This window comes from Gopherus flavomarginatus, chromosome 8 (genome assembly GCF_025201925.1).
Source record: "Gopherus flavomarginatus isolate rGopFla2 chromosome 8, rGopFla2.mat.asm, whole genome shotgun sequence".
Taxonomy (NCBI): Eukaryota; Metazoa; Chordata; order Testudines; family Testudinidae; genus Gopherus; species Gopherus flavomarginatus.
The window spans coordinates 81,799,261-81,818,635 of NC_066624.1; the positions used below are offsets into that span (position 1 = coordinate 81,799,261).

General features: G+C 41.7%; 1 protein-coding gene across 5 annotated transcripts in view; it reads right to left on the reverse strand.

Moving 5' to 3' along the window:
* TFDP2 (transcription factor Dp-2) overlaps positions 1-19,375 on the reverse strand; it is a 181,320-nt gene that overhangs the window by 120,951 nt on the left and 40,994 nt on the right. For all 5 annotated transcript variants that reach the window (XM_050966010.1, XM_050966009.1, XM_050966007.1 and 2 more), the window contains exon 3: positions 7,740-7,806. In XM_050966010.1, the coding sequence (XP_050821967.1) occupies positions 7,740-7,806 (67 nt within the window). The remainder of the gene's footprint in view (positions 1-7,739; positions 7,807-19,375) is intronic.

The following is a 19,375-nucleotide window of genomic DNA, read 5'->3' on the forward strand; positions in this document are numbered from 1 at the left end:
CGCCAAAGTGCGCTGTCAGTGTGGACAGACTACAGAGCTTTCCCTACTGTGCCCTGTGAAGGCTGGTTTAACTTAAAGCGCTCTACATCTGCAAGTGTAGCCATGACCTTACTCTAAGCTAACTGGCTGCAGAACAGACTCTGATCACATGCCTTCCTGCAGAGCCCCCCAGCCTTTAAGATGGACCAGGAAATTCCTCACAAATTAAAGTGACAGTCTACAATTCCAATGCAGTTTTAAATATACCACACAAACAAAATAAGCATACTGGAAAAAAGCATGTTTTTGTCTCTATAACTGTCTACATGAGGGCTTTTGTCAGTAGAGCCATACCAGCAAGCCTTTTCTAGTGTAGTGTAGGCTTAAGTATTTCTAAAACTTACCATGTTGGTGTCTTGACTAAAACAATACTTATAACTTCCTGAGAGGTCACTTATCAAAGTCCTGACCAGACCTAAGCCAGATTAGTTTTTGAAATCTTACAGGCCCTCAGTGTACACTACAAAGTTTTGCTGGCATAACTATGCTGGCTAGGAACATGTTAAAAAAAAAAGTTACACTGCCTAGCTAACATAGCTGCATCTACACTGCTGGAATAGCTATGTTGACAAGGAGTGCTTCTGTCAGCATAGCTAATATAGTATGAGGAGAGGTGGCTTAGGAATGCCCACAAAAGGAATCCTGTTGGCTTATGCTGGGTCTCCATTACTGCACTCTTCTGGTATAGCTATACCGGCAAGCATTCGTAGTGTAGACAGCTAAGGATTACAGAATAAGTGTGGCTGCATAAAACACAACACCTTAGGCTCCGCCTACACTGGGGCTAAAACTGCATTAGCAAAATTGGTTTTGATCCCTAATGTGGATAAGACTTAGTTGCCTTGTGTTTTGTAATTTGGAACCCAACTCCCAAAACCACCACCTGTGGTCATATTTTTGCACTGGTTTCCAGTGCAATCCACTAAGCTTATATTATCTCTGTAGCCCTGAATTCTGGAACACAGTTATCCGAAATATCCTATGACCAGTCCAAACAGTTAAGACTAGTTGGAAATTGCTTACTATCTGATTTGAATATTAGTTTGAACTCTCCGAGGCTGGGTCACGGACTATGATTATTTGTTAGGGCCTTAAGATCTGTTCTCTTTGTCTCTCTGCCAGAGCCCAAACCTGTGAATCTTCAGGGCATGATGAAAGATGCATTTATTTTGTTTAACATCTGATTAATATTATTTGATTTTGTGATTTTTTTTTTGTAATTAAAAACACCAAGCTGCCATAGTAGCAGACACTACAGATATTAGCAACAGAGAGTCTTGTGGCACCTTTAAGACTAACAGATGTATTGGAGCATAAGCTTTCGTGGGTGAATACCGACTTCATTAGACGCATGCATCGGACAAAATGGGTATTCACCCACAAAAGCTTATACTCCAATATATCTGTTAGTCTTAAAGGTGCCAAAAGACTCTCTGTTGCTTTTTACAGATCCAGACTAACACAGCTACCCCTCTGATATTTGACACTACAGATATTAGTCAAATTTAGTAATAAAAACATTTTAAGTTGGAGTCTTCTCTTTTACAGTTATTTCCAAAAGCATCCCCATGGGATCTTAGTCTGCTTGGATTTCCCAAGCTACTGTGAATATATATTTTTGGTTTCTTTAAGATATAGGGCCATATGCTATCCTTATGTGGGAAAAACCACAGAGAAATGAAGAAACTACTCCAATTTCCAGTGACAGTTTCCTCCAAATCATTCTCTTGGGAATGGCAGGCTTTGCTCTTCACAGAACAGATAGATAATGCTCCATAAGACCACAGCTCTTTGGACATCCTGTAGAGGAGCCTTGGACAAATCACTCGGTTCCCCAGGCCCAATGGAAGCATGACTTCCTAAAAGCCAGTACTCTCCTCCTTGCATATTTCCTTCATGTGTCACATTTCACTATCCTCCCTACAGCAGAGAGCAGAGTGTTAGTGTTATGCTGAGAGGTATTGGTGATTACACAGATCACAAGCTTCACTGATACTGATGGGTGTGAATACACCCTTCAATTCACATAACTGAGGATAAAATGAAAAAAGGTGTGTGAACCTGCCCAGGAGTTTTGGACTGAGTGGGTGATGGGGCTTTACCTAGTATTGTTTGGGCAAGGGGGTGCGCGCCCAAATGTGAAGAAAGGCAGAACACAGAAAACCAAAGAGTGAGGCAGACAGCCTGAAGCACCAGCAGAAAGTATTCTGGGGAAGAGATTTTTTGGGTCAAGATGCAGGCTGAAAAGACGCTTGTTGGTGTCACGAGCAAAAGAAGCTGTTATCTGCTATTTGATTCCTTCTGTGTTCAGAGAAAAAGAACTTGGCAAAAATTTGTTTTTAAATAACCAAAACTGCATCACAAACCCCTCATTATCACAATTTTCTCTTCTTAACTGGACCAACCTACTAGACCCTGAGTTTTTGACGACCCACTCAGATCAAAAAAACTGGTAGAACTGGTGGCAGAAAAGAAGAGGGGGAAAATATAAATCAGGATCAGGCAGCAAGTTTCTTACAGGTCTGCTGTTGGAGCAAGAAAGTGAGATTGGATAGGCAAGTTGAATCATCACCTGAGGACTGTTGGCCCCAAGAAATCACTTGCATTACAGCTGACCTAACAACTGAAAAATCGAAACTATATTTCTTGGGGCCAACAGTAGCTATGACAGAGCAGATAAAAATGTGGCAATTTGGGTAACTGACTCAACACAAAACCCCTCATTGCAGATGGTGAGAGGTGATACATTCGCATTTTTATGAAGAACATGTTGATTTACAGTCATTTTGCAAGTGCTTCAATTAAAAATTGTATCCGGGCTAAGAAGTTTAAAATTTCAGTCCTGCAAGACTGTTGGATAAAATCGGTGTCCTGCTGTACTATTCCCCACCACCTCCAGTCAGATGTCTGGGTCGTAAAGTCCCTTATCACCATCAAGTCCTGTGTTTTGGATGTTTGTTAATTGTTTCTTGGAAAGAGAAAAAAAAAGCTGCATCCACCTCTTCATCCTGGTTAGGTGGTCTATAGTAGACCTTTACCATGACACCAACCATTTTTTATCCCTTTTATTCTTACCTAGAGACTTTCAGGCCTGTCTGTTCTATCTAAACGTTGGTACAAACATAAATCTTTGATATACAAGGCAACACCTCCTCCCTTTTTTCCCCTGCCTGTCCCTTCCTGACAAAGCTACACCCTTCTATACCAACATTCTAGTCACGTGAATTATCTCGCCAAGTTTCTGTGAAGCCAATTGTTGTAATTGTGATTATTCACTAGTATTTCTAGTTCTTCCAGTTTATTCCCCATACTTCTTGCATTACTATATAAACATCTAAGATGTTCATTAAATTTCCTCTGTCTCTCTCTTTTGTCCCTGCTGTGATTGCTCCTGTTCCCTCACCCCCCAAATTCTGACCCTTCACCCAGGTCTCCATGTTTTGGATTTACCTGCAGGCTGTTGTCTCCTGTTTAAAGCCGGTTGTCTCCAGTTTAAAGCCTGCCTCACTAAGTTAACCAGTCTGTATCTGAAGATACTCTTCCCTTTCCTTGATAGGCAGACTCCATCTCTGCTCAGCAGTCCTTCTCAGAATAACATCCCCTGGCCAAGGAAGCCAAAACCCTCCTGGCAACATCATCCACGCAGTCATGCATTCACCTTCAGGATGTGTTTGTCTCTGCGTGGGCGCCAACCCTTGACCAGAAGAATCTATGAAAATACATTCTGCGCCTCCAAATCTTTCACTCTCACTCCCAGAGCCCTGTACCCACTTCTGATCTGCTCAAGGTCGCACCTTGTAGTATCATTAGTACCCACATGGATAAGTAGCATGGGGAAATAGTCAAAAGGCCTGATGATCTTCAGCAATCCTTCCATAACATCTTGGATATGGGCCCCTGGCAGGCAGCACACATCCCAGGATGCCAGGTTAGGCCAACAGATTGATGCATCTGTCCCCCTTATAAGGAGGTCCCAGACCATAACCACCCTTTGTCTCCTCTTCAGAGTGGTGGCTGTAATCCTCCCAGCCTTGGGGGTATATGGCTTCTCCTCCTTCACCTTTAGGGGAGATTCCTCATCCCTCATTGCCAGGGCACCATACCAGTTTATCTCTATGGATGGTGCATTGGGAGCAAGGGTGGAGCACTGCCTGCTACCAGAAGTTACCAGAAGCTAGCTTCCTTCCTGTGAAAGAGTAGTTTTCGTCCTCCTCTGGTGGTGCTACTGCAGTCCTCACCAGCTGAACTACTACTTCTACCTTGGAGATCTCTTTATGCATGTTTTCAACGAGTTCCTTGTGTGTGTGGATGCTCCTCAGCCTAGCCAGCTCCTCTTGCAGCTCTTCCAACTGCTTCCACCTCTCATACAAGATGGTCTACCTCTCCTGGCTTTCTAGGATTGGAAAATGCAGGCCACAATCTCTGCAAATCCACACCAGGACCTGGATAGAGGAATCCAGTCAGATCTTTTTCTGGACACAAGTGCAGGAAGAGAAGCCTCTTTCTTTGAGGGGGTCAATAAGCATATGGACAAAGGAGATCCAGTGGATATAGTGTATTTAGATTTTCAGGAAGCCTTTGACAAGGTTCCTCACCAATGGCTCTTAAGCAAAATAAGCAGTCATGGGATAAGAGGGAAGGTTCTCTCATGGACTGATAACTGGTTAAGAGATAGGAGACAAAGGATAGGAATAAATAGCCAGTTTTCAGAATGGAGAGAGGTAAATAGTGGTGTTCCCCAGGGATCTGTACTGGGTCCAGTCCTATTTAACATATTCATAAATGATCTGGAAAAAGGGGTAAACAGTGAGGTGGCAAAATTTGCAGATGATACAAAACTACTCAAGATAGTTACATCCCAGGCAGACCGCGAAGAGCTACAAAACGATCTCACAAAACTGGGTGATTGGACAACAACTTGGCAAATGAAATTTAATGTTGACAAATGCAAAGTAATGCATATTGGAAAACATAATCCTAACTATACATATACGATGATGGGGTCTAAATTAGCTGTTACCACTCAAGAAAGAGATCTTGGAGTCATTGTGGACAGTTCTCTGAAATCATCCACTCAATGTGCAGCGGCAGTCAAAAAAGTGAACAGAATGTTGGGAATCATTAAGAAAGATAGATAATAAGACAGAAAATATCATATTGCCTCTATATAAATCTATGGTACGCCCATACCTTGAATACTGCATGCAGATGTGATTGCCCCATCTCAAAAAAGATATACTGGGATTGGAAAAGGTTCAGAAAAGGGCAACAAAAATGATTAGGGGTATAGAACGGCTTCCGTATGAGGAAAGATTAATAAGACTGGGACTTTTCAACTTGGAAAAGAGGCGACTAAGGGAGGGGATATGATAGAGGTGTATAAAATCATGAGTAGTATAGAGAAAGTAAATAAAGTGTTATTTACTCCTTCTCATAATACAAGAACAAGAGGCCACCAAATGAAATTAATAGATAGCAGGTTTAAAACACACATAAGAAAATATTTTTTCATGCAATGCACTGTCAACCTCTGGAACTCCTTGCCAGAGGGTTTTGTGAAGGCCAATACTATAACGGGGCTCAAAAAGGGACCTGGATAGATTCATGGAAGAAGGTCCAACAATGGCTATTAGCCAGGATGAGCAGGAATGGTGTCACTAGCCTCTGTTTGCCAGAACCTGGGATTGGGTGACAGGGCATGGATCACTTGATGATAACCTGTCTGTTCATTCCCTTTGGTGCACCTGTCATTGGCCACTGTCAGAGGACAGGATACTGGGCTTGATGGACCTTTGGTCTGACCCAGCATGGCCGTTCTTATGTTATGTTCTTACAAGTGATGGCACTAGTGATGCGGCCTTTCCTAACCATGCTGATTTTATCCTTTCATCCTCCTACAAACTCCCTGTGCTATCCTCTTGTTCTTACACTTAAAAATATCAACTTTTTGGCCTACAAAAATACATCTCATTTCTATATCTAATCAATAAATTTGTTTTGTAAATGTACTGGGATGAGGTTTATGTCTGAGTTCTGTTTTTGAGATCAGTCTACCAAGAGAAAGCTACCTTGTTAGATTAATTTTTTTCTAAACCATTGAATTTTATAATGTGTTAGGTGTTCTTTTAGTGAAACAGATATTCAAAAACACAATAAAGACATGGGGGGAAATAAAGAGGAGAAAAGTTACTAATCTAAAAGACCAGAAAATATTTTTGCTATGATATACTCATTCTTCTTGGCATTGGCATGTGGATCCAGATATTCTTCCTCTGTATTTTCACTAGCTTCCAAAGAGAGTGTGTGTACTAGCTGCTTAAGTGGAATGCAGATTGAGAGAGAAAAAAAAACATTTGGGATGAAAGGAACAATATAAATAGGTTTCTTTCATCACTTCCTTATTATTTCCCCAATAACGAAGATCAGAAAAAGGTTTTCCTGAATTTTGAAATACAAAAAAGATTGTGATTAAAAACCCACTTTGTTAACCTTTGAGCAAAATATCCTTTAAGTTTTAAAACAAAGTGAAACTCCAAAACAACAATCCAAATCAATCTCAAGGCCTCAAAGAGAATCCTAATAAAGAGGAAAGTTTTTGACAGCTGACAATGCAAAAACTTTTTGCAAACACAAATCTCCCCACCAATATTAATGCCAATGACATGTGCATCAGTCCCCAGCGGGGCCATGGCCCCAGTCCCTGGTGTGGGGCCTCAACAGGTGGCGGGGGGAGCCAAAAAGTTTGGGGATCACTGACTGAAGATTACCATCCCATGACAAGCTAGGTAAGCCTACCTTCTGCAGATACCCCAGCAGTGGGGTCTGAGTTTAAATTTGGTTTTCTAGAAAAGCTACCCAGCAACTGCCTCCTCTCTTGAAATAAAAACCCTTATAATCCAACCAGAGTTCCTTTGGTTCTTGTCAGTTCTCACACTTTTGCCCTGTTTGTCAGAATCAATTCAGTAGGGCATAGCAGGAGATCGAGCCAGAGTCTTCAGAGCCAATGGCCCATAACAAGCCTCAAATGTTTGCCAAGGAGAGTCTTATCTTAAGCTATTCTTTTCTTCTTGCTTACAACCCACTATTGAACTAAACCAATATATTTATACAGTAATACACAGTAACCATGTCATTATAATATTTATAAATTACAGAGCAGCTCTACATTTGTCACAATTACTATTTGTATTACAGTGCCACCTAGAAACCTAAATAAACCCTGGGAACTGAATCCAGATCTTCTGAATCCCAGCCTAGTACTTTACCACAAACTCAACCTCCCTTGGTGGCATAGATTAACCCTGGGAGAAGCTTAGTCCATCTTTCCCTTAGTCAGAAGAGTCCCTGCAACATGGAGACTGAGGTTAGAGGTAAGAAGATGGCATATTCACATATTCCACGCACCCGTAAAAGAGTGAATAATTTAATATTCTGATACTTTTATTATAAGTGATTGGGCTTGTCATGTTAAAGCCTTAACACCAGTCACTGTTGTGGATCTACAATATAGCATTCACAGATATAGAGGTATCTAATACTTCAAGCTTTAATATTTTAAGTTGGGTCCAAAAAAGTTAAATCAACCACATATACTGCGTGTACCAACAATTTAGGGGAAGATTATAAATTGCTAAAGTCTGGAGAGAAGGCAGCCTTACAATGAGTTTCTTTTTTGAACAGACAAATTCAGCTCCTCTTACCTTTTGATGGACTCCGGTTCTGATCTATAAATCCTTTCAGGTCTCCATATGTGGAAGTTACACCAATCTGAACAAAACATTTTAGAAGTCTTAAAATATGATCAGCTTTGTAATGATTTTCTACTATGCAACCAACAGTAACCTGAAAGGGTAAATTTTGTGAACGCCAGTGCTTAGGAATTACTTTGATAAGCACTTTATATTACAGTAATCCTAGCTTAATGTAGTTATGATCCTGAAAAATGCGACTGTAAGCGAAATGATGTTAAGCGAATCCAATTTCCCCATATGAATTAATGTAAATGGGGGGGTTAGGTTCCAGGGAAATTTATTTCACCAGACAAAAAACTATATATTATCTAGATATACACAAGTTTTAAACAAACAATTTAATACTGTTCACAGCTATGATGATTGTGAAGCTTGGCTGAGGTGGTGAAGTTAGAGGGCGGAAGAGTGTGGGGTATTTCCCAGGGAATGCCTTGCTGCTAAATGATGAACTAGCACTCGGCTGAGTCCTCAAGGGTTAACACGTTGTTGTTAATGTAGCCTCTCACACAAGGCAGCATGAACATGAGGGAGGGGAGAGAGCACAGCAGACAGAGAAAGACCCATACCGTGTGTGTGTGTGTGTGTGTGTGTGTGTGTGTGTGTGAGATGCACACTGCTCCTTTAAGTAAGCTGACCTACTCTTAAGTGCACTGTCCTTTTAAGTGGATCAGGAAGTTGAGACAGTAGCTGCTTCCCAAGCTCTCTCTGTCCATGTCACCTCCCTGCTCTATATGGAGAAGGGGTAAGCAGGGTGCAGGAGCAGGGGGGAGGGGGACACCCTGACATTAGCACCCCTTTCCCCCCGTCAAATGCACAAACAGTTGGCAGGGAAGGCAATCTCATAACAAAACCCACCTGCCCCCTTCCTCCTACTGAGACAGCAGCTAGAACCAGAGAGTCTCAATTTGCAGGTTGACACCCCTCAGGGCAGGGGTAGGCAACCTATGGCACACGTGCCGAAGACAGCATGCAAGTTGATTTTCAGTGGCACTCACACTGCCTGGGTCCTGACCATCAGTCCAGGGGTCTCTGCATTTTAATGTAATTTTAAATGAAGCTTCTTAAACATTTTAAAAACCTTATTTACTTTACATACAACAACAGTTTAGTTATATATTATACACTTACAGAAAGAGACCTTCTGAAAATGTTAAAATTTATTACTGGCACGCAAAACCTTAAATTAGAGTGAATAAATGAAGACTAGGCACATCACTTCCGAAACGTTGCCGACCTCTGCCTCACGGGGTTGGGAAGTTATCCCCAAACCCTGCTTCATCTCCAGCATTTATAATAGTGTTAAATATATATTTTTAAAGTGTTTTTAATTTATAAGGGGGGATCCACTCAGAGGCTTGCTGTGTGAAAGAGGTCACCAATACAAAAATTTGAGAATCACTGAACAGTCCTGCCAACCCTGCAGCATGCCAAAGAGGAAGAGAAGGCAACTGAGTGGTCCGAGTGAGGCCTGATTATTAAAAGGGAGAGGGACATTTCCTCCCCCTCTGGGTGGAGAGTAGGGAGAGGGCAAAAAAAACCCCAAAAACACAAAAAAACAAAGCACAGCCCTAACATATTAAGTCTTTTCACTGGCAACCAGCAAGGCAATACAAAAGCCAGCCAAGGATCAGACCCACTAGCACTATATTTCGTATGTATCTGCACTTCTCCTGGAAGACACTGTAGGTATAATTGAATGCTGTTTCTAGAGGAAAGGGCAGTCATATGGACTGGCCCATATGTTGCTCATGTGCCATTTTTCCAAAGATAGCGTGAAGTCTTATGCAGCTGAGCGCCTCACTTCTCTTCCTACTGTAAGTGCTTTCTGAGAGAACGCCTCTATTTCACTCTCCCTATCATGAAATGGGATTTTCTGTTTCTCCTTGTGTCAAACTCAGCATTGGGATGCCCCCATCCTCAGTTTAAAGTTATGCCTTTCATAAACTCCATGTGACAAGAGCGGACAGAACAAACCAAAGCAGCCCAGCAATGGTGAAAAACAGCAAATTGCTGGGGCATGATAAGCCTTCCTCTTATTTCATAGTTATGATCATTTTGATATTATATTCCCCAATTAAAAGCTAATCTCTTCCATACTACATTTGACTCCCATGTGGTTGCAAGTGGGGAAGAAATAACTGGAAAAAAATAACCAGCGTATTTAGAGAGACTTTTAAATTTCCAAAACCTGGGAGTTGATAATGGTTAAGATAGGGATACAAGCCATACCTTTTGTTTATTTTGAAAGAATCCTCTAGACATATTATTAAACCTAGCCTCAGTTAATGCCATTGATACTTGGCAGAAGAGTTATATGTGAACTTGGCAAGGAATATTCTTTCCCTTTGAGGATGCCAATAACCAAAAGAGTTAAACCTACAAAGTTGTTTTTGTTTTGTTTTTATTGGGATTTCCTCTTTTTTAGGAGGTGAGTTTGCTGAATCTTTAACAAAAGCTTCCTTAATTCAAAATGTTGCATAGTCATTGAAGCTAAAAATGCATTTAATAAAAAAAAAAGTTTTACATGGTCTGACATTCTATTTTCCTGTTAATAGTTCAACTTGGCTCTTGTGAGATCTTCATTTCACTATCTTTCTAGTCAATCTTTCAGACTAGCCACTTTCTGAATGTACTCTTAAAAAAAATCTGGTCATCTTTATACTTTATAAAGCATCAAAAATGAAAAAAAGGCACATGATCAACTTTTTCCTCCTGTGGAAGTCACCGTTAATATTCCTAAAGCACAATTTTAGTATTTATCTGCTAGTGCTGTTTCCCTTCTGTTGCTTTTTATAATATCCTGATTGACACAGCAGATGTATTCTGTTGAACAGCACTTCTCAATGACAGGTCCATGGACTGGCACCAGTTCCTGAGATCCCCCTGACAGTTTAGCAAGGCAGTAAGCTGGGCCCTGGCATCAAAAATGTTGAGAAACACTGCCGTAGAATACAAGTGCATGCAAACAGCCTCTTTTGCAAGGCATTTGATGCAAGGATATGAGCAGCTTCCTTTCTGTTATTTTGGCTGCCAAGGAAAGTAGTTATATTTTATAACAGTTCTTAGGATGACCCAACTTCGCAGATAAGTAAAGAATATCTGCGTTAAAGACATGTTTTAATATTCTTTATACGCCATGCTCTAAGTCACTTTCAATTTTCTTATAATGATCTTTCCCCTCCCTGCATTCTACCTCTTTTCCTTTCTTCTTCCTTTCTCTGTTCTTTCCACACAAAAAGATTAACTGGTATTAAGTTTGAACTTGATACATAACTAGAGGGAAACAAAGTGTATTAACCTATTTAAAATATTCTGGAAAGTTTTATACTTTATATTTTCCACTTAAGTTATAAAACTTTAGATTATTTAAAAAAAATAATTCAGAAATACGTTGAAATTAGAATCTTAAATGTGTGTGAAATTAGACAGCACAGACTTATGGAAGCGAGACATAAGAAGGCAGCATAATCTCATTCATTTTTAATGAAGACTTCTCATAGAAAGCAATGGGGAATCCTGCTTCAAAAAGAATGGGACAATATGACCAATGATTCATTCAAGTTTGTTGGGGGTTTCAAGTACTGCATGATACTTCATACAAAGGCATTAAAAACTTACTTCAATATAATCTTTTGGTATACAGGAAAATGACTGCCTGTTAGAACTCTCTGATTGTATTTCTTTATCACTTGTGACCTTTGGTAAGACATCACCACACCAAATTATTTTGCCATGTGCCAAATTGGGATATTTCTGATTGCTCCAAGTGCAAGGCACATTTCTTTGACTTTGCTCTCTCTAAAATTAATACATAGCAATATATTTTAAAAAACCTACCACAACAGGCCACTGTATTCACTTTTTCAACTTGGAAAAAACATGCAAGAATAAACCACATGACAAATATTAGTCTCATAACTTAATGCACTACTGGAAGGCGCTCAGATATTTGTAAGATCCTATATAGAAAAGGCTGTCCTCTGCTGTCTGTGTCTTGTCGAGGTGGGACAGCTTGCATGCCCCAACAATCCCCAGAGTCTGTGTCAGTGGAAGTTTTTTTGATGCTGGAAGGTTCAACCATGCCAGATTGGTCTGTGGGAGAGAGGCCAGACAAAACAGACACCATGGTACTGCAGGTTGGGGTGTTAGGCACAGGGATAACAACGCTGCCCCGTAATAAATAAATAAATTATATATATATATATATATAAAATTACAGAAACAACAATGGAGAAATTTTTCATTACTGTGTGTGATGGCCTTCAGGAGTCAATGGCCCGTATGACTGCAAGCGGGGAAAGCCGAAAGGAAGCCACTGGCATGAAGACTGAAGTGCTCAACACCAAGACAAAAACAAACTTGGTTTTTGGAACATATAGAAAACAACGAAACAGGGAAGCTAGCCCAGGTCACAGCAGAGATGAGACGCTACAGCTTACACACCCTAGGTGTCAGTGTAAGCAGATGGACAGGATCAGGAAGATTAACAGCAGCCTCGGAGAAACTTTTCTGTCATCTCATCCAGAAAACAGCAAACACTATTCCCTGATTGAATGGAAGTCCATCAGCAGCAAACTTATGAGAGCCAGACTGAAAGGGAACACAACAACATCACCCTGATTCAGTGCCGTGCTCCGACAAATGACAGTGATGAAGAAATGAAGGATAAATTCATCCTTGCATTACAGGTAGAGTTAGTGAGTACCACACCACGACCTAACTATCATCATGGGAAAGGTGAATGCCAAGGTCGGTAAGGACAACACAAATAATGACAGAGCAATGGGAAGACATGGGTGTGGCACCATGAATGAAAGCAGAGAGAGGCTTGTTGATTTCCGTAAAATGAATGACCCGGTGACAAGCTGACATGGTGTTCTCCAAATGGCAGAGATAAGAACCAGGATTGACCATACGATGATCAACGGCAAATGGCAACGCTCACTTACAGATGTGAAGTGAGAAGCTATGCAGATGTTGGCAGAGACCACCACCCTGTGACAGCCTCCATCAAGCTAAAACTGAGAAGTGTGGGTCCACCAAACTAGGGACACTGACAAGCTAAAGGCCCCTGAAATATAAAAAGCCTTTGTTCTGCATTTAAAAGAACAGATTTCATGCACTTGCAGACCTGGATGAAGAAGAGGGGAATGCAGATGAGGAGATCAACAAGAAGTGGGACAAAAATAACAGCAATTTATAAACAGAGCAGTGAAGCCTGTCTAGGCTATAGGCAGAAAAGGAGGAAGGAGTGGATTACACCCAGCACATGGAATGCCATAGAAACCAGATGAGCCCTGAAGAAAAAAAAGTTTTAGACACAAAATCCCAGAAGCTAAAGGACAAATATTGTGAGAAGCATAGCAAGGCACAGCAGGAGGTCAAACGCCTTGTGAGAAGACAAACGACAGTGATAATCTGGCAACACAAGCAGAGGATGCAGCTGCTTGTGGTGAACAAGGAACCATCTACAAAATGATGCGGCTTATCAGTGGTAAACAGCAGACACCAACAAACACTCATCAGGGACAAACAAGGCCACCTACTAACAGAAAAAGAACAAGAAATGCACTAGATAGAGCATTTCAAAGAATTGCTGAACAGGGAGCCAACTATAGAGGATGCAAACATCCAGGAGGCAGAAGAATATCTTGATATCAACACAGACACCTCAACTAAGGAAGAGATCATTCAAGCCACCAGATCCTTAAAAAAAATGGGAAAGCTTCTGGCAAGGATAACTTGAATGCAGAAATCAAGGTAAATCCTGAGTTAACAGTATCTATCCTGGCCCCTCTATTTAGATCAGTGTGGAAAAGGGAAAAAGTGCCAGATGAGTTGACCAACGGGGTTTTAGTGAAGATATCAAAGGAAGGAACTCTCAGAGATTGCAATAACTGCTGTGCAATAACACTTTTATCTGTGCCAAGTAAAATATTCTAAGATCATAGTCCAGCGTATATCAGAGGCAGTTCATAGTGTTTTCATAAAAGAGCAAGCTGGTTTCAGAAAGGGCATGGATGCACAGACCAGATCTTCACTCTACAGAACATAACAGAACAATGCTTAGAATGGCAACAGAAACTCTATACAAACTTCATAGACTTTGAGAAGGCTTTTGACAACATTCACAGAACCAGCCTATGGTACATTCTGCAGGCATATGGAATCCCTCTCCATAATCATCAAAAGCTTTTATTTCAACTTTACATGCAGTGTTGATCACAGTGAGCTCAGTTTTGAAGTCAAAATGGGAGTACATCAGGGATGTAAAAGAACCAGGGGCAGGTCAGCTTTGCGACCAGGGGCTGCTAACAGGGAGTTTCACAAGGGACTTCTCCAGGTGAAGGAGGAGCAGATACAGCATCCGTGGGGTAAGTGACTGTCTATAGTGTGTGTTTATTTGTGTTTCGGGGTTACTTGCTGTGTGCTGAGCTTGTGTTTGTCAGTCTGTTTGTTTGGTTGTTTGAAGGACCATGTGCTGGGGCTGGCAGTTGGAGGTTGTGAGCTTCAAAGGAAGGTTTGAAAGCTAGAAGCCTCTGGTAATTGGCTGAGCCTTAATCAGTGGGCGGGGCATTCACTCAGGCCAGGGCTTTATAAAGCTGCGTACAAGCAACCAGGAGCTGCTAACAGGGAGTTTCGCAAGGGCTGTGGCAGGGGAGCGGGAAGGGAGCAGGAGTCCTTTGTCGCTCCTATCAGTGCCCCTTTAGTCCCTTTAAACCAAACTACATTCAAAACCTTTTTCTTTAAACCACCTTTCAGTAATTAGGAGACAATGCAGGCAGAAGCCCAGCAGCACAGTGGGAGCTATCCAGTTTATTGCACTGAGTGTAGCATGTATGATTACCTGCCCTGTGAACAGGTGACGTGTGTGCAGTCGGTGCAAGGAGCTCCTGGCCCTCAGAGATCATGTACGGGCTTTGGAGGCCAGGGTGGCAGAACTGGAAGAGCTAAGAGAGGCAGAGAGGTATGTTGATGAGGCTTTCCAGGACACTCTAGAAGTGTCCCACCTCCAGTCAGACAGCCCTCAGCCCCTGCGCTGTTGAGGAGGAGGAAAGGCCGAGGGAAGCAGAGGGAAACCTTCCCATAGTTGGGACCCTCCTTCCAGATAGTGCTGAGGTTGCCTCTCGAACTGAGGTTACCTCCCCAGGGGAGGGAACTCCAGTTTCTAGGAAAAGGCAGGTCTTAGTAATGGGAGATTTGATCATTAGAAATGTAGATAGCTCGGTTTGTGATGACCGGGAGAACCGTATGGTGACTTGCCTGCCTGGTGCGAAGGTTGCGGATCTCTCGAGGCATCTAGACAGACTTATGTGTAGTGCTGAGGAGGAGCCGGTGGTCGTGGTACATGTAGATACCAATGACATAGGGAAGGGTAGGAGAGATGTCCTGGAAGCCAAATTTAGGCTGCTAGGGAAGAGACTGAAATCCAGGACCTCTATGCTGGCATTCTTAGAAATGCTCTCAGTTCCACGCGCAGGGCCAGGTAGGCAGGCAGAGCTTCAGAGTCTGAATGCGTGGATGAGACGATGGTGTAGAGAGGAGAGGTTTACGTTCATTAGGAACTGGGGAAACTTTTGGGATGGGGGGAGCCTATACAGGAGAGATGGGCTCCACCTAAACCAAAGTGGAACCAGACTGCTGGCACTAAACATTAAAAAGGTTGGAGAGCAGTTTTTAAACTAGGAGATGGGGGAAAGCCGACTGCTGCAGAGGAGCATGTGGATCAGACACAGATTTCTTTTAGGGGAGAGTCTGATCTCCAGGTTATAGTCAGGAGCAGAGGACGGAAGAGGATAATGTAAGGGCCAGATCAGATGATAAACAGTCACATAAAAAAGAATCTGGCACATCAGAAAATGGCAAACAAATAAACAGGGACAAGTTTTTAAAGTGCTTGTACACAAATGCTATAAGTCTAAATAAGATGGGTGAACTAGAGTGCCTTGTGATAAAGGAGAATATTGATATAATAGGCATCACAGAAACCTGGTGGACTGAAAGCAATCAATGGGACACTATCATTCCAGGGTACAAAATATATCGGAAGGACAGAACAGGTTATGCAGGGGGAGGAGTGCCACTATACGTGAAAGAAAATGTAGATTCAAATGAAGTAAAAATCTTAACAGAATCCACGTTCCATAGAATCTCTATGGATAGAAATGTCATGCTCTAATAAAAATAACACATTAGGGATCTATTATCGACCACCTGACCAGGACAGTAATAGTGATGATGAAATGCTAAGGGAAAATTAGAGAGGCTATCAAAATTAAGAACCCAAAATAGTGGGGGATTTCAATTATCCTCATATTGACTGGGAACATTTCACTGCAGGACAAAATGCAGAGATAAAATTTCTCGATACTTTAAATGACTGCTTCATGGAGCAGCTGGTACGGGAACCCACAAGGGGAGAGGCAACTCTAGATTTAATCCTGAGTGGAGCGCAGGAGCTGGTCCAAGAGGTAACTATAGCAGGACCACTTGCAAATAATGACCATAATATAACAACATTTAACATCCCTGTGGTGGGAAGAACATCTCAACAGCCCAACACTGTGGCATTTAATTTCAACAGGGGGAACTATACAAAAATGAGACGGTTAGTTAAACAAAAGTTAAAAGGTACAGTGACTAAAGTGAAAACCCTGCAAGCTGCATGGGTGCTTTTTAAAGACACCATAATAGAGGCGCAACTTCAATGTATACCCCAAATTAAGAAACACAGTAAGAGAACTAAAAAAGAGCCACCGTGGCTTAACAACCATGTAAAAGCAGCAGTGAGAGATAAAGAGATTTCCTTTAAAAAGTTGAAGTCAAATCCTAGTGAGGCAAATAGAAAGGAGCACAAACACTGCCAAATTAAGTGCAAGAGTGTAATAAGAAAAGCTAAGGAGGAGTTTGAAGAACGGCTAGCCAAAAACTCCAAAGGTGGTAATAATATCTTTTTTAAGCACATCAGAAACAGGAAACCTGCTAAACAACCAGTGGGGCCCCTTGATGATCGAAATACAAAAGGAACGCTTAAAGACGATAAAGTCACTGCAGAGAAACTAAACAGATTCTTTGCTTCAGTTTTCACGGCTGAGGATGTTAGGGAGATTCCCAAACATGAACTGGCTTTTGTAGGTAACAAATCTGAGGAACTGTCACAGACTGAAGTGTCACTAGAGGAGGTTTTGGAATTAATTGATAAACTCAACATTAACAAGTCATCGGGACTCGATGGCATTCACCCAAGAGTTCTGAAAGAACTTAAATGTGAAGTTGCAGAACTATTAACTAAGGTTTGTAACCTGTCCTTTAAATCGGCTTCAGTACCCAATGACTGGAAGTTTAGCTAATGTAACGTCAATATTTAAAAAGGGCTCTAGAGGTGATCCCGGCAATTACAGACCGGTAAGTCTAACGTCGGTACCGGGCAAATTAGTCGAAACAATAGTCAAGAATAAAATTGTCAGACACATAGAAAATCAAACTGTTGAGCAATAGTCAACATGGTTTCTGTAAAAAGGGAAATCGTGTCTTACTAATCTATCAGAGTTCTTTGAAGGGGTCAACAAACATGTGGACAAGGGGGATCCAATGGACATAGAATTAGATTTCCAGAAACCCTCTGACAAGGTCCCTCACCAAAGGCTCTTACGTAAATTAAGCTGTCATGGGATAAAAGGGAAGGTCTTTTCATGGATTGAGAACTGGCTAAAAGACAGGGTCAAAGGGTAGGAATTAATGGCAAATTCTCAGAATGGAGAGGGGTAACTAGTGGTGTTCCCCAAGGGTCAGTCCTAGGACCAATCCTACTCAATTTATTCATAAATCATCTGGAGGAAGGGGTAAACAGTGAGGTGGCAAAGTTTGCAGATGATACTAAATGACTCAAGATAGTTAAGACCAAAGCACATTGTGAAGAACTTCAAAAAGATCTCACAAAATTAAGTGATTGGGCAACAACATGGCAAATTAAATTTAAATGTGGATAAATGTAAAATAATGCACATTGGGAAAGATAATCCCAACTATACATACAATATGATGGGGGCTAATTTAGCTACAACGAGTCAGGAAAAAGATCTTGGCGTCATCGTGGATAGTTCTCTGAAGATGTCCACGCAGTGTGCAGAGGCGGTCAAAAAAGCAAACAAGATGTTAGGAATCATTAAAAAGGGGATAGAGAATAAGACTGAGAATATATTATTGCCCTTATATAAATCCATGGTACGCCCACATCTCGAATACTGTGTACAGATGTGGTCTCCTCACCTCAAAAAAGATATTCTAGCACTAGAAAAGGTTCAGAAAAGGGCAACTAAAATGATTAGGGGTTTGCAGAGGGTCCCATATGAGGAGAGATTAAAGAGGCTAGGCCTCTTCAGCTTGGAAAAGAGGAGACTAAGGGGGGATATGATAGAGGTGTATAAAATCATGAGTGATGTAGAGAAAGTGGATAAGGAAAAGTTATTTACTTATTCCCATAATACAAGAACTAGGGGCGACCAAATGAAATTAATAGGTAGCAGGTTTAAAACAAATAAAAGGATGTTCTTCTTCACACAGCGCACAGTCAACTTGTGGAACTCCTTACCTGAGGAGGTTGTGAAGGCTAGGACTATAACAGTGTTTAAAAGAGAACTGGATAAATTCATCCTGGTGAAGTCCATAAATGGCTATTAGCCAGGATGGGTAAAGAATGGTGTCCCTAGCCTCTGTTCGTCAGAGGATGGAGCTGGATGGCAGGAGAGAGATCACTTGATCATTGCCTGTTAGCTTCACTCCCTCTGGGGCACCTGGCATTGGCCACTATCAGTAGACAAATACTGGGCTAGATGGACCTTTGGTCTGACCCGGTATGGCCGTTCTTATGTGTCAGGTCTGTAATCCTCTTCAACACTGCCATTGACTGGATAATGCAGCATACAACAAAAGACACGCCAAGAGGCATTAAATCAGAGATCTCAAACTCAAGGTACCTTAAGGCCAGTGCCGGTCCTCAAACCCTCCCAGCAGGCCTATAACGTCACTGAAGATGGTGTTCAGAAAAGAAAACATTTATATTGTATTTTTTATTTCGAATTTCTTAGAAATAATAAAACTGTCATACAACTGTATACAATTCTTTGCCTGCCAGAGAGAGTTTTAGTGTTTGCCAGACACCTGACAACGCTTCAGTTGTCAGTTTGTTGATGTTTGGTCTCAGTGACTGAGCAGCTGAAACCTGCAGAATTGCAGCAAGGCGTGCATCAGATAGTTGTGTTCAGTATTTTGACTTGTTTATATTCATTTTGGAAAAAAGTGACGCTGCCTCCATGGCTGATCCTGCCCTGCAACTAATGATGCTGACTCCATGGCTGACTCTGCCCAGCAGCTAGTGATGGTATCTCTGTCCCTCTCCCCCAGCCAATGGGAGCTGCGTGGGGCGGCACTTGCAGCAGACATTGCCAGCAACATGTCTGCATGTGTCTCTCCTCTGCGGGCCACAGTGGGGAGGTTATTGGGCCGCAGATAGACACCCTTAAATGGACACCCTTCTCATTCCTTGAAGCCCTGGACTTTGCAGAGGATCTCGCTCTTCCATGCAT